General features: G+C 43.9%; 2 protein-coding genes across 5 annotated transcripts in view; both read right to left on the reverse strand.

The window, feature by feature from the left end:
• The window catches only part of GPAT4 (glycerol-3-phosphate acyltransferase 4), a 40,550-nt gene extending 35,890 nt beyond the window's left edge, over window positions 1-4,660 (reverse strand). The window contains exon 1 of one of the 4 annotated variants that reach the window (XM_036751002.1): window positions 4,550-4,660. The gene's annotated coding sequence lies outside the window, so the exon portion shown is untranslated. Of the gene's footprint in view, window positions 1-3,809 lie in introns of all 4 variants that reach the window. The other 3 variants (XM_036751001.1, XM_036751004.1, XM_036751003.1) reach the window with 3 other exon arrangements.
• A 4,557-nt stretch (window positions 4,661-9,217) lies between these two features.
• On the reverse strand, window positions 9,218-10,745 carry LOC118844810 (protein phosphatase 1 regulatory subunit 3C-like). Its single transcript, XM_036752800.1, has 2 exons — window positions 10,692-10,745; window positions 9,218-10,414 (listed from the first exon to the last, which is right to left on the reverse strand). The coding sequence occupies exon 2, from the start codon at window positions 10,370-10,372 to the stop codon at window positions 9,653-9,655; it is 720 nt and encodes a 239-aa protein (XP_036608695.1). The 5' UTR covers window positions 10,373-10,414; window positions 10,692-10,745; the 3' UTR covers window positions 9,218-9,652.
• Window positions 10,746-15,682: the final 4,937 nt, after the last annotated feature.

Genomic DNA, 15,682 nt, shown 5'->3' on the forward strand with positions numbered 1-15,682 from the left:
CTCCCTCTCATCCCACATATCCTATCCATTGCTAAATCTTGTTTCTACTTTCACAACATCTCTCCTAATCTCATTCTCTCCATTCACAAAGCTACAGTTCTAACTTGGCCCCTATAGCCTCTTGCCTGACTACTGTAATACCAAGGTCTTCTGCTTCAAGTCTTTCCCCATTCCAATCAATCAATTCAGCAGCCAAGGTAATTTTTCTAAAGCACAGGTTTGACCATATCACCCCCCTATCCTCTACTACTAGGGCCCCAACGAGTTCTATTGGCTCCCTATTAGTACCTCCAGAATCAAATATAAAGTCCTCTGACCTTTAAAGTTTATCATTACCCCTCCCCTTCCTACACTGGCATACATATGTGCAGTAGTTTCTCAAACAGGACACTCCATCTCCTGTACCTGGAAGGCTCTGCCCCCTCACCTCCACTTTAAGTTTCCTTAACTGTCTTCTAGAACCAACTCAAATCCCACATTCTGCATGAGGCTTTCCTGTATCTTCTCCCCCAGTTTCTAGTACCTTCCTCCACATGATCACTGTAAGGTCTATCTACTCTGTATTTATCTTGTATGTACCCATTTGTTTACATGTTGCTGCCGTGCCTTCTCCCCCCCAATAAGGTGCACTCCTTGCCCTCAAGGAGTTTTTTTCCCCTTTCTTTGTATTCCCAGTTCTTAGCCCAGTGGTCTGGCATATGCTGTTAATAAATGCTTGTTGACTGATAGTCAAGAGTAGCACCATCCTTACAGTCACCCAAGTATGCAAATTACAACCTTGGAGTGATCCTTGACTTCTCATTCCCCTTGACATCACATGTCCAATTAGCTGCCAAGTCTTGGTGATTCTACTTACACACCTCCTGCAGCCACCCCATCCCCTTCTCTGCACTCACAAGACCACCCTCATTTATCATAGGCCCTCATCACCTCTACCTTGGGCTCTAACAATACCTTCTTAAATGGTCTTCCTGCTCCAAGTCTCTCCTTCCTCTAATCTACACCCTACACAGTTGCCAGAGACATTCCTAAAGCATGAGCCTCTATCCTGTCACTACTCTGCTCAAGAAGCTCCAGTGGTTCCTTATTGCCTCTTCAAGCAAATACAAATTCCTGTTTGGCATTTAAAGCATGTTCATCATGTGGCCCCAGCCTACCTTTCCAGACTCATCACACGTTCTTCCCTTTCATGTGTGCTTCAGTCAAACTGGCCTCCCAGCTGTTCCTCACACATGACATTTCACCTCTTGTTTCAGTGCTTTCGTATTTCTGTCTGATCCTCATGCCACTGAATGCACTCCCTCCTCACCTCTGCTTCTCAGAATCCCTAACCCCCTTCCAAGATCAGCTCAGGCCTCCTACATAAACCCTCTCCTAATTCATAAATTGGCCAGTGCTTCCCTATGGCCCCTGCTGACATTAACTTTGTATAACATTGTATCTATTATATTTCCCCAATAGAATAAATACCTGCTGACAATTAATAAACACTGATTGATACTCTTTGTGTGACTATGCTGCCCCAGACAAGTCTCCACGAGTTCTAAATCTTTATGCTAAGACACATAAGGTATTACTTTTTATTGATCCTAGATATTTCTCTTTCTAGATACTGTTCTTTAAAACGTCCAGGGATGCTCCTTAGTTCTAGTATTATGGGATTTTTGGTGAATTTCATCTAGGCATATACCTCTGAAGGCAGCTGGGTAGCAAGGTGGACAGAGCCCCAGGCATGGAATCAGGAAGCCTTGAGTTCAAATCTGGTCCGAGGCATGTACTAGCTGTGTGACCCTGGGCAAGTCATTTAACCCTTTGCTTCAGTCTCCTCATCTATAAAATGAGCTGGAGAGGGTTACGGCAAAGTATTCCAGTATGTTTGCCAAGAAAACCCCAAAAGAGGTCACAGTCAGATTCAACTGAAAAAAAAATGACTAAACAACAAAATACACCTTTAAAGTTTCTGTTTTGTTACCAGATTTGTCATTTCATCAGTATAGGATTCTAGGTGAGAAACTTCTGCTACCAGCGTAGGTTGGCAAGTTCTCTCCAATTTATAGTCTTAGTTAGTTGTCTGGAACACCAAGAGATGAAATGACTTACCCAGGATCACAGAGTCAGTATGAGGAAAGTGAAAGACTTCAAGGCTGGCCTCGAGGGATTAGAAGCTGCTCTTCACACTTTCCATAATTTTAGAGACTCAGATCATCTCTCTATGCCTCTGTCTTTCCAGAATGAAAAACCCTTATCCTTTTAGTGTCCTCTATCACTCTGATTTGGAGTTTCTCCCATTCTATTATCTAAAGTTAAAAGGATCATATCTGGAAACTGCATTTAAGACACTGATAAAGTTACACCACACAAGGACAGGATTAGGATTTCCCTCTCTCTCTCTCTCTCTCTCTCTCTCTCTCTCCCCTCCCCCATAACACTTTTCACAAGAAAGGGTTCACCTTTGTCCGGGTGAAAAGAAGACTTGGGGGGGGGGGGGCAGGTAGGTGGCCCAGCGAATAGAGCACTGGTCCTGGAATCAGGAGGACCTGAGTTCAAATCTGACCTCAGACACTTGACACACTTACTAGCTGTGTGACCTTGGGCAAGTCATTTAACCCCAATTGCCCTGCCTTCCTCCCTAAAAAAAGACTGGACTAGCATTATTACAAGACGTGTTACCAAGTTTACATAGGCAGATTAAACAGTTTCATATGGGTTATGAAACTGATTAAGCAGAGGTAAGTACCTACCCTTAGGACTTCCAAATTTTGGCAAACTTAACAGTGAAAGAAACAAATTCTAAGGAACTAAAAGATAGTCAACTACAAAATATGAAACACAGAGAATATAGAGATATGTGTCTACTCAGATACACACACACATAATGTTTAATTAGTCAAAACTATCAGTGAAAACAAAATCTTCAGGTAAAGCACCAAGCTAGAAAAAAGAGCTCTAAGACATGCAGTCAACTACAAGATATGCATCACAAAAAAATAAGCAGTGTGAAGCATGTGACAGTAATACGTTCCCGGACTGTACATGCCCTCATAGCAAAAGGCAAAACTCTTCCTCTCGAAAACTGTAAAAACCTATCTCCAAGGGCCTGCAGGCCATAAGATTGGGGGACACACTTGAGACCCCCAGGCCGGAGGATTCCCTGATTCCTGGACTGGGCCCCCCAACTTTCCCAGGGAGGAGATGCCCAAGTGGAGAGCAGTGAATAGCTTTTTAGGGTCCAGGGCAAAGAAAAGGAAAGGAACACTTTCTCTCCTTTCCCTTCTTTTCTCCCCTTTTCCTCCCGTGCAACCAGAGAATGAGGAAAAAGAAAATGCAGGCTGGGAGGAAGGGCGAGGACACGTAGAATGGAACAATACAGCGTAGGATTTCCGAGGAGATGGGGAGGAGACGGCAGGAGAGTCCATCCGGAGGGGGAAGAGTGGAAGAGGAGAGAAGGTGGGCGGGGGGATGGGGGAGGAGGGAAATCCTTTCCCCATTGGACGGCTCAGCAGAGAGCGCCTCCCCATCCAGCGTGGATGCGGGAGCCCAGGCTCCGGCTGCACAGGCAGCTCCGGCAGGAGAGGAAGATTCCACTCCAAGAAGGAAGGGGGAGGTTGGAATGTTCCACGCCGGGAACCCCAGGGGGATCACGATGGTGTCTCCCGAGCTCCACAGCCGGCAGGGGAGGCCCCCGAAAACCTAGTCCCGGCCTTTAACCCACGCCGGACCCCTGACCCTCCCTCTCCCCAGCCTCGTTCTCTGTTCCTCTGGCGGTTACCGATATTGAGAGGGCAGAGGTCGGGCCAGGTTATACTCACCGGCCGTGCGGCACCGGGGTCCAAGTCCTGGTCCTGAGGCTCCCTCTGTTCACGGTACCTCCCCCACCACCGGCCGGAGACGAGGTGGCGAGCATGTGCGCACGCGCCCGCCTGCCCTTTGTCTACGCCGCTTTGACGTGACGCCCCGCCCCCCCCGCCCCCTTTCTTTCCAGCTCGGGGCGCGCGCAGAGGGAGGGAGAGCGGTGCTGACGTCACCAACGCCGCCGGCGGGCGGGTGCGCCTTTCGAGCGGTCTTCCTGGAGCGCGGGGCTAGAGCCGGAGTCGCCCCCTAGCGGGACAACTATTGGCTAAAAGGCGGTGATCGATCGGGAGGCGCGCGCCCGCTTCATTCCAGGCCCGGGGCGGCGGCGGCGGCGGCGGCGGTTGCCTAGGCCTGGCGTCCCCCGCAGCCCCCTCCCTATCAGTCTTGGGCCCTCTCCCTTTCTGCCTACACTCTTCTCGGATTACCTCCCCCGCCGCTTTTCAGGGGACAGAGGCCGGGCATGGAAAGAGGAAGCCGGGCCTGACCGGGTGACCTTGGCCCCCGGGGTGGTCAGCTTTCTCTAGAGAAGAAGGTAGCCCCAAGCAAAATCCCGGCTTCTACAGGAAACCTACCCTCCCCCCTCCTCATTCCAGTGCCTTTCCTCTCTTCATTATCTCTATTTATTCTGTATAAAGCTTGCTTTGCGTTTGTGGGCCCAGGCCCCCTCCCTCTATACTGTTTCACTGGGTAATCTCACCAGCTTTTGCATTCGATCCATCATTGCTACACCGATGACTCTGTTTACCCAGCGCCAGCCCTCTCAGGCAGGCTGAGCTGTGTCACTCCTCCCACTGCCTATCTGCGTCTCAAACGGAAATCCTCACCTATCCCGCGGGACCCAGCGCCCCCAGCCCAGCCCCGCTCCTCACTGCCTCTGTCCCGGTCCGTAGGGTCCACCTTTGCGGCGTGTCTCAGTACACCTCCTAGCGTCCAGGCCCTCGTCTTCTCAGGCTTGGACTAGTGCATTAGCCTGCTGCCTGGTTTACACGCCACGAGCCTGTCCCCCCTCTGATCCCGCCTCCATTCAGCTACCAAAGTGATTTCCCTAAAGCACAGGGGTGGCTCTGCCACCCCCTGTTCAGGAAAGTCATCCAGCGGCTCCCTCTCCCCTCCAGGATGAAATATAAAATCCTTCGGCATTCAAAGCCCTTCATAACCTAACCCCTTCCCTATCTTTCCAGTCTTCTTATACACCCCCACCCCCACCCCATCTCCTCATTACTCTTCAGTCCGGTGACGCTGGTCTCTTGGCTGTCCCTACAGTAAAGACACTGATTCTCTCAGCTCCCTCGTGCCTTGAATGCTGTCCTTCCTCATCCTTCCTCACTTTCCTTCAAGTCCCAGCTAAAATCCCGCTTTCTGCAGGAAGCCTTTTCCAATCCCCTTTAATCCTAGTGCCTTGCCTCTGTTAATTATTTCCTATTTATCCTACATATAACTTGTTTGTATATGTTTGTCTCCCTCATTAGATTCTAAGCTCCTTGAGGCCAGAGACTTTTTTTTTTTTTTGCTTTTCTTTGTATCCTCAGGCCTTAACTCAGTGCCTGGCACAAAGTAAGTACTTAATAAGTGCTCGTTGACTAACCAATAAAAAAGGTAGTAAATTCTCATAGTTTGCTGTTTTGTCCTTCCTTCTTGAAGAAGACCATGATATCAAGAAGGTGATGCCATGATTTGCAAGGAAGTTGGATTTAAGTGAGAGAGGGCTGTGCAAAGTCACCAGCCTCACTTTCTCCTCCAGTCCTCTGGGTCCAGTGCTAAGATATAGATGAGGATGACTAGACATGACCCAGGGTGCAGCAGGAAAGTTTGGCCTTTCTAAGCTAAGGTCTTTAACAGGTCTCAGTTTGACTGAGGCAATGCCCATTCAGTGATTAAGACTAGATAAGAAATGAGGCAAAGAGTGGCCTAGTAAAAGACAAAAAAAAAATTCATTTTAGGAGGGGAAGACCCTCAGGATTTCTGGCCAAAATGTGTCTTCAAGCAAAGGATGAATAACTCTGTTAGGTGTGTTGTAGAGGAAATTCTTCAGATCTTGGTTTGACTTCAGATCTGCCCACAGAAGTCTCTTCTACCTTTGAAATGAAGGGATTCTGAATGTTATCATGCTTTAAATTTCAGCGCTGGGAAAAGCTCATTGCCACACCCCCTAGTTATGGTTCTGGGCTACAGCAAAGGCTTCATTAAGATGGATGAAGTTGAGGCAGGAAAGGGGGATTGGAGCCTGATTTAGGAAGGCCTTAGTTGCTGGGCTAAAGAGTTTGTATTTTATCTTAGAGCAAGGGTTTTTATAACCTGGTGTTCATTAACTTTAAAATACATTGACAATTGTATTTAAACATTATTGGTTTCCTATGTAATCTTAAAAATTTTGTGCATTTGAAAACATTATTCTGAGGTATCACATAGGTTTCATTAGACTGCCAAAAGGGATTCATGACGCAAAAAGTGCTAAGAACCCATCTTAGAGGTGCTGATAAGCACGTGAAGGTTTTTGAACAAAGAAGTAACATGGTCAAACAGATTTCTATGGAATTGTTGTCTACTTGGATAATACATTTTCACCTCAAACTCAATGTTTCTTACACTGAAAGTATCATCTTCCTTCAATCACATATAAACAATTTGATCTTTCTGACTTCTCACTGTGATCACCACTTTAAAAACCTGCCTCAAAATCTTCACCGCCAAACTCTCCCAATTTCCTCTCACAATTTCCTTTTTTTCTAGTGTTAACAATTCATCACCGTAGCTCAGACTGTTAACATGATTGAACTATTACTAGACTATGGTAACAGCCCGGCACGTGTCCACTTTGCCTCAAATCTCTTCTCTCATTCCACTCCCATATTAATCTCCCTAAAGAATCACTCCTTCCTAAGTTATTATTCCTAATGAGTCATTATTCCCTTGCTCACAAAACTAATAATCCCTCCACTATCCAGAAGTTAAGGGGTACCCATAGAAATACTAGGCATATTCAGCTAATAGACAAGCTTAAGAGTGCATCAGGAAATATGGGAAAAGTATTATTTTACAGGAATGTATATGTGAGGGTTGCATAAAACTGCCACATATGTTGGTAACATTCATGGAGTTGCAATTTATACTTCTGGCACTGCAGAGATGCCCATATTTTCTGGCAGTGCCATTACACTATTCTTTTCTGCTGAGCCTTACTCCCTGCTGGGTATCACAGCATATTTCTGCCATTAACCCTGCTGGACTTTTCTCACCTCTGTTACCTCCTCTACTGGGCCTCTTTTTATCTCTTCCTGCTGACTTTTGTAGGCAAAGCACAAAAATGCAGGTGATTTATGTGCATTTATTTATTTTATATTCTGAAAGATGATATATCATCTCAGGATATTTTTAAAGGCACACAAAATATGTTCTTTTGGTTGATTTTGTCTTCTCTCAGAATTGAAGCTCCTGCTGATTGTGGACAATGCACCTTCTCACAAGGAGGTGATAGACTAAGATAAAGATGCACATTTTTAGATATAACCAAGGTGGGTTTTGTTTTGCTTGACTATATTTATTTAAAGGTTTCCACCCCAATGGAAGGGAGGTGGGAAAGAGAAAAAATAAATACTTGTTAACTGAAAACAGATTTAATTAAAAAATAAAACCAATTTAAAAAAAGTTCCAAGAGGTCAAGGACTATGTCTTCTTTTCACTATGTGCACACTGTGGTTTCTTAATATATAAGTAATTAATTTATGGAAAGTAGGACTTTAGCCAGAAGAGATACAACTCTTACTGAAGTCTCAGTACTTTGAGGAGCTATAGAGAGCCACGCGAATTTTACTGTTCAAACCTGGCTACCAGCTTATGGTTACCTTATTATTTCCATTACTCTTAACAATGAAATATTGCTTCAGACTTGCAGATGGACACATAATTTGCCCCGGTTTCTTTCAGGGGAGTCAAAATTGAAAGACACAGGCAGGGATGAGGGAATGGGGGGAGAAATGTTCCTAGGTAGACTGATAGGGCTTGTTGTACACTGCAAGTGAACCTGCTGGGGGCAGTTTAGTCAGAGAAATAAAAACCATTGCAGCTTGCTCATCATTGCCATAACTTTCCCAACCGTTGCAAATAACAGCATTCATGAAGCATTTAACTTCTACCAGCAACTGTAGGACAAGTCAAGTAATCAGACAAGGTATAGGAAAATAACTTTTATTAAAGCTCTTAACATCATCAGTCAAACTTGGAAAAGTTTTTCCGGAGTTCAAATAGCCTAAGATATTTCACTAGAATCACAGTGGTGCCAAGTACATTGGCATATTACATGAATTGCAACTTTAGATAAATTATTTTAATAGAATAAATTATTAAATAGATATTTTTCCATTTTAAATACCATCTTTTAATCGAGAGAAAGACAAAGTTGAGATGTGAAGGTAAGAGGCAGATTTAAATTACCCTTTCACAAACAGCTGAATTTTTAAAAAATAAATCCTCCTATAGGTAGAGGAAGAATGCTTAGGAGCAAGAAAAATATTTAAAATTACCACAAATGTAATAGCACAAGGAATAGAGCGGGACTCAGCACGCTTACATTCTCTGCCTTTCTAGTCATTAGTATGAAGACCAGAAAGCACCCTTTTCCCTATAGACACTTTGTACTAGAGTATGTTGTTATTGTTGTTCAGTTGTGTCCAGCTCTTCCTGACTCTGTGGACCAGAGCACACCAATATTGTCATGGGGTTTTTCTTGGTAATGCGACTTATACAAAGTCCAAGAGACATAGTTTCTGGGTAATCATTTTATTAATTACTGCTAGTGATAATTAATAAAAGGATTGGTCATTTGGCCATCTCTCATGAACCAAAGACAGCTTTTAGAGGCTTCTTGATGCTCCATCTGCACTTGGAAGAGCGGGGGTGTTCCCAACATGTGGCAATCAACTCTGATTGGTTAACAATTAATGAGAGAATGGATATTATTAATGTGAGATGGACCTGGATATAAGTAATTATGTCCCTCTTACTCCCAGGCCACCCTAGCCTTGAGCAATCTAGACAAAGTGTCTACTCCCCCTATCCAAGCCTGAGTGGAACACAGTGGGTTTCCCCACATAGTGGAGTCTGAACAAGATTGAGGAGAAAGTTAATCCAATCTTGTTATCAGCAAAGTCCTTCAGATCCTGGCTTAACCTGGTAGAGGATGAAAGGGAAGGAAAAAAGGGAAAAAACCCTGGATCTCTAATGGTTATTTAAGTCATTCCTTTCAGCAAAGAAACTGAAGTGGTCTGCCATTTCCTTCTCTATGGATTTAGGCAAACAGAGGTTAAGTGATTTACCAAGGGTCACACAGCTAGGAAGCATAGGAGATCACATTTGAACTCCAGCCTTCCTGACTCCAGGCCCAATGCTCTATACACTAAGCCACACAGCTGCCTCTATTAAGAGTATACAGGTAATTAAAACATTAACTGAAAATTCCCCCCTCCTCCAGTTTAAGATCAACACTAAAATTCTGCAAAAGAACAGTACTGCCAGTGTCTTTCTAAAGGAAGCTTCACATTTTAAAACAACACTCATAACCTCACACAAAAGCCAGGAAGGTGGTTCCAGTTTTGTGGGAGCAGAACGAACAGCACTTGAATTCTATGGCCAGTTAGTAACTTAGTTCAGCTATTTATTGGTCTTACTGTAACTAGTAGCAGAAAAAGTTGAAACCACTGGAAAGAAAACATGCTTCATACCCCAGACCAAGTACAAGCTCTGCTAGTCAGAGGAAGAACCTCTAGATGTCGGCAAAGAAAATAGGCAGCCCATCTGTGGAGGCTTAAAGGGGAGATTCAGAACTATGATCACTAACAGGGCGCAGAAGTCCATCTGAGGGCTTCAGGTGGTAGTTACAACCCTGATTATTGTCCCAGTAAAGCCGCTGAGCACACTGAAAAGAGAAGCAGAACTGGATGGTGCCAGCTGGGCCAGGGGGACCACTCGGCAATGCCACCTGGAAAGTGAAGATGTCTATTTCACCTCTGAAAAGAGGAGTCACATAAACACAGGGCACATCAAGGTAAGAAGTCCAGGCATCGAAAGTGATGCGCATTTGCACAATCTTCTCATATCCCAGATTGTGCACCTGAACTGTACCTTGCAAGAAGCGTCCCTGGATGGCACACTGTTCCAGGCACACCTTCTGGGCCTCCAGGCACCAACAGAAGCGACTGTAGTCATCCAAGGGCTGAGAAAAACCAAGGGCATAGCTGGGCGCCTCCGTGGGTCGGGCTGGCATCAGCTGCAACATCCTGCTCAGGGGCGGCAGCTCTTCTTTAGGATTTATAACATCACTAGAAAAATTGTGCACGGTGATCAGAGGCAGCCCCTTCACGTCAGCGAATACCACCCGTTTCTTCGGGTGCTGGCGCTCGGGCTGCCGAACCCAGCAGGGGTGGAGGGGCAGCTGAGACCGCAGTTCCGCTCCGTAGGAGCTCGGGAACCCGTGGAGTGAATTTTGACTCCGGGAGAGGCACGTGGTGAGACCTATCCTAGGCATCCCTAGAAGGGAAAAGATCCAGGGGCAGAATCCTGTAAAAGACTGACGGGAGAAGAAGTTAGAGAAAGTGGGAGGTGGCGTAGGGAGATGTCTTCAGCTTTACAATCAGCCTCTCCCTCCCAATCCCTTCGGGCGATTGCACCCAAATCTCCCCATCCTTGAGGTGAGGATTGAGGAAAGAAGCTCAGAGAAAGGATTAGAAAGAGAACCGAGACAGGAGGCGAGAGTGGATTAGGACTAGAGTTTCACAGAGAAGGAAAGAAACTTGAAGCTCATACACAACAAGCCTTGGGGGAAAAGCGGGGCAGCAAAGACTCACTTATAGCGCAGCAGCAGACTCAGGCACAATCAGCAAGTTCGGCAAGTTCGGTGCCCTCTTAGGAGAAAGAAGAACTCTACAAAAACCTAGGCGTAAATCCTCTGGGGGTCAGTACAGACTCTTTTAGATTCAGCCAATCAAAAATCTCCACCGTTGTAATTAGCCAATCAGTTAAAGGAGAAAAGTGAACCAAGTGTCTCCTTATGACTCGGCTAGTTCTGACAACTTCAGACTGACCCTTCAGACTAACCTTGACTCCGCAGTCTAGTTTCCAGGTTCATCTGCCAGGTTACGCGACATTAGGGTTTTCATTTCCTGCTGCTTCTGATATTCAGACTACCGCAATCTGTCTACTGGGCAAGAGACCGAGGGCCAAAGCAAGGACTGTGAAGATGGTTACTTTTTAAAGCGCCATAAAAATGTAAAGTGCTGTATCGAATTTAACTAGTTCCACTTTTAGCTTATTTCTACAAGTCAGTACCATTTAGTATTGTGCTGTATCAGTTTACTGTGACCTCCAAAGTTACTGCTTGATGTGGGTCCATAAGGCTTAGGGGTTCAATGCCTGTTAGAACTGAAAAGCAACTTTTCAACCAAAATTTATTTCAAACATAATTTTATTGAGGAGAAAATTGAGACCCATTCAGGTAAAAATGACTTGCCTGAGGTCGAAGAGAGAGTTAATGTCCCAAGTGGAATTAGAACCTGGGTCTTCTGACTCCTACTCCAGTGCTTTTTCTGGCACAACGGGATGCTTTAGCAAGGGTAAAGTCCTTGATTTTATCATTTCACCCAGGGGAGATCAGGAGCTGTCATTGATTCACAATAACCAAACCCACAAGAAATTGATTTGTAAGCAGGAATGCCAGTTTACTAATTTATAAAAAATGCTAGTATTTTTTCGTTTTCTAAATATTCAAGTTCTCTGGCCAGATCATCTGCTTTTCCAGCATCAAAGAACTTATCTAGAAAAGTTAGATAACTGATGAAGCAAAAGATTATTTGGTGATCATGAAATTACAGAGAAGGGAAATTACTTGATTTTAGAAGCCAATTTCTTTCAAATCAAAAGAATAACTCTTTCCAGCAGACTGACTATACCTTTAAGCCCAGATCAGTTTAGGCTTTTACTGAATGGCCAATAAAAAAACAAAACAAAACAAAAAAAAAAACAGCTCAAGCCTTATAAGACCCACAGTTGAGATTTTGATGGCTTAAGATGAGTTTAAATAGCAACTGATTTCTACAAATTATAAAACTTGGCAGAGCTTTTCCTCCCACACAGATATTTTTGTGATAGTGAATCCTTAGGCCATGTTCTGTCTCAATTCTTATGTAACCCTTAGCGATAGAATGGGAACTGCCTCAGACCAACAAAATGAGACACTGGAAATGACCTTGATTTACAAGGATTAGTTGAGGCTGGAACTCAGCAAGAGAACAGGGGTGTTCTCATTGCTTGAGTGAGATGTAGGATGTGCTCCAGGTGCAACCTATGGAATCCAGCTCACAGATTCAGAGAAGGTATACACAGAAGACCCAAAGGGTCTGCCCCTCTCAGTTTGATTTTTTGGGAGGAGGATCAAAGGGGCCATACCTGGACTTCATTCTTATGTAGCCTTAATCTCTCAAATGGGTGCTGCCTCAGTCAAAGTGAGAACTCAGAAAGACCTTAGCTTAAAAAGGCTAAGGTCTCCCGCTGCGTCCTGGGTCATCTCCAGTTGTCCTGATCTGTATCTCACCAGCAGACCTAGATGGCTCCGGAGGAGAAAGTGAGGCTGGTGACTTTGCACAGCCCTGCCTCACTTAAATGCAATTCACTTGCAAGGCATGGCATCATCTCCCTGATGTCATGGTCCTCTTCAAGAACAAAAGACAAACCACAACCACAATCACATATGGAAATATCTACCAGACAATACAGAGTAAGGGAAGGAGCTCTCCCATTAGAAGTGAGGTAATTCAGCTTAGCCAAAAAGAGGATCCTGGATCTCACCCAAAGGGAAACTTCTTGAAGTCTAGAGTAGCAAGCTAGGCATAGGGACATGATGAAGAGTTCTCACTCCTCCCATGTCTTCCCAGAGTGTTTTTCTTCAGCAATTTGAAGTGGAGTTGGATTTTTCCATCTTCTCTCTTGAAGCTGACTGGATACTAGACTCAAAGAAGAATGACTTGAATAGTCTCAAAGCAGGATTCCCACTTCTTTGCCTCTTACCAACTCTACCTTACAAAAGGCAGGGCACTCAACCCAACTAATAAGGAGAGAGTCCCACACCCATGGAGTTTAGGACAGGAGTTACACGTGTCTGCTTCAGTTTCCAGAACTGTAAAATGGGGATAATAGCAACCTTGCCAGGCTGTTGTGAGGATCAAATGAAATAATATTTGTAAAGCTCTTAGCACCATGCCTGTTGTATATATGTATATATTCCCTCCCTGCACTCTCTTCAAATCTCTTCCTTCTAGTTTCTAATTTCCATTTTTCTTTAGATAACTCCTGGTTGGAATGCTTACACTAATTAAATTACCATTATGGACCTTACTCTTATAATAATTCCAACCAAATAGAATTCCTTCCCTCCAGTCCAAATGAAGTTGCAGAGCAGATACAAAGACTCAGAGTCCTTTGCTGACCTCAATAGGCCAGATGACAGATGTCAATGGGAAAGATGACAAGGGTCTGGAGGGTGTAGGAAGAAGGACAGACGGGAAGGCCTGGTGGTTGTCCACCTCACTAGAAGGAATAGAGTTGGTGATTCTTATCTTCTCCAAGTTATGTGTGACTAGTGAAGCAGCCTAGAAGGATTCTGATGGCCAGAGGAAGGGTGAATGAGGATGAGGTAGTGGAGGCCCAGAGAGATAAAGTGATTTGCTCAAGTAATAAATAGTAAAGTTAGAACATGAATTAGTTTCCCAGAGCATCAATACTTGAGTTTTTTGTTCTAACACTCCTTGGTAGAAGGTGACAAAAACTAACCCTATAACTTCTATCAGGATTACTGAAGATGCAGAATTAGTTTCTCAGATATCCTGTCCTTTCTTATCAGGATTGTTTATATTGATTTTACAAACCTAGAATTCACCCATCTGACTACAAACAACAAAGGGTGGTCTTACAGTAGAGAAAGCACTGAACTTAGAGTCCCAGTTCTTCTACTTTACTTGCCTTTGTGGCCTTGGACAAATCTATTAACTTCTCTGGGCCTCAGTTTCCTCATCTCCGAAATGAGGGTGTTGAACTAGATGAACCATTCCAGCTCTAGATCTGAGATACTGTAATCTCATAGGTAAAACCGGACCCAGAAGACTTGGTTCAAGCAAAGCCAGAATTTAAAAAGATTCAACAAAAATAAAGTTTAAGTGAGCACTAACCTTGTTGTTTAACACAACGCACCCAAGGGTTATCAATTGAGTAATTTCTTAAAAAAAATAAAAGGTTTTAATGATGTCTTTTTTTAAAAAAAAAATCACCATAGTTTCCTCCATAGTTATCCTGCTTTCTCTCCCTACCAGCAAGCCATCCCATGTAACAGATTGTAATTTTATAGTTTTTTTAAAGAGAGAAAACATTATTACATTGAAAAAATCTAAAAATAAGTGCAATATTCAACACTTAAGCACCTCTTTGAATAAGTGGGGTAGATTGTTTTCTCACAGCTCTTCTTTTGAGCCATGCTTATTCTTTATAATTTTGCAACATTCACTTTTAATTTAGTTCTTGGTGATTTTTTCCTACTTACGTTACAGTGATTATGTATCTCTTCTTCTTGACTCTGCTAACTTGATTTTATGTTAATTTATGTAACTCTATCCATGCTTCTCTGTATTCATCACATTTGTCATTGCACAGTAATATTCCATTATTTTCATGTACCACAATCTATTTAGCCATTCTTCAATTGATGGGCATCATCTTTGCTTCTAGTTCTTTGCTACGACCAAAGGTGCAGCTATAAATATTTTGGTGTATATAGGGACTTTCTTTGTATCAATGGCCAGCTTGGGTCTTATGCCTAGTAACAGAATCCCTTGGTCAAATGATATAGACAATTTAGTTATTTTATTTTAATAATTCCACATAGCTTTCCAAAATGATTGCATTAATTCACAGCTCTATCAACAATTCACTAGCGTACTAATCTCCTCCAGAATTTTTTTTTTCAGGGGAAAAGACAAAGTTTATTAGGGATTCACCATAATGGGTTGTCTTAAGAAATCCCACCCTTTGTGACACCTGTTTTCACAAGCAGGCCAGATTCAATCTAAGCTGAGCTAGATTGAATCTGAGCACCTTCATGGAGGCAAGATGGAGATTATATACACAAAGATTATAGGAGGGATTGAGGGGTGTTCTGGGGTGACTACAGGAGGGCTTTAGGGAGGGTCTTGAGGAGGAGTCTAAGGAGGACGAGATGAGGTCAGACTCCAACAACCAAGAGAATGGAATTAAGAGTGGAAAGTAGCTGAAGGCATGCATATTGATAGTATCGAGGGTGGGAAGTAGCTGGACAATAAAGGGCAAGGCTAGGTAGAGATTTGGGCCTAATGATAATGTAAAGCTTATGGCCTTAGTTAGATCTAGTTGGAAGATTCAAGGACAGTTCAAGGGGGCTGCCAGAGACTGTATTCCAGATTCAAGGGGGTTCCCAGAGACTGTACCCTCATCATTCCCCCCTCGAACAAATGGGACCCAAATTCTTTTGGGGTCAGGGACAAAGATCTCAGCTTCTGAAACTGCTTCCTGCTGGCAAGGGGCATAGAGCTGTCCCTGCCTTGATGGGTCCAGTTCAGGGGGTACATAGTCTGAGAAGTCATCTGGAAGTTGATGGCTTGGAGCCTGGAGGAGACAAACTTGGCAAGGAGGTTAAGCAAACAACCAGACAGACAGTATAGGAGTATAGAGAAAGGACAATTTCCCTGGACATTATTAAAGATGACTATTTCATACCTAGCTCCCCATATCACTTGTTCTGTGTACCACACTGCTTTGG

Source organism: Trichosurus vulpecula, chromosome 3, assembly GCF_011100635.1.
Source record: "Trichosurus vulpecula isolate mTriVul1 chromosome 3, mTriVul1.pri, whole genome shotgun sequence".
In the NCBI taxonomy this organism is placed as follows: Eukaryota; Metazoa; Chordata; class Mammalia; order Diprotodontia; family Phalangeridae; genus Trichosurus; species Trichosurus vulpecula.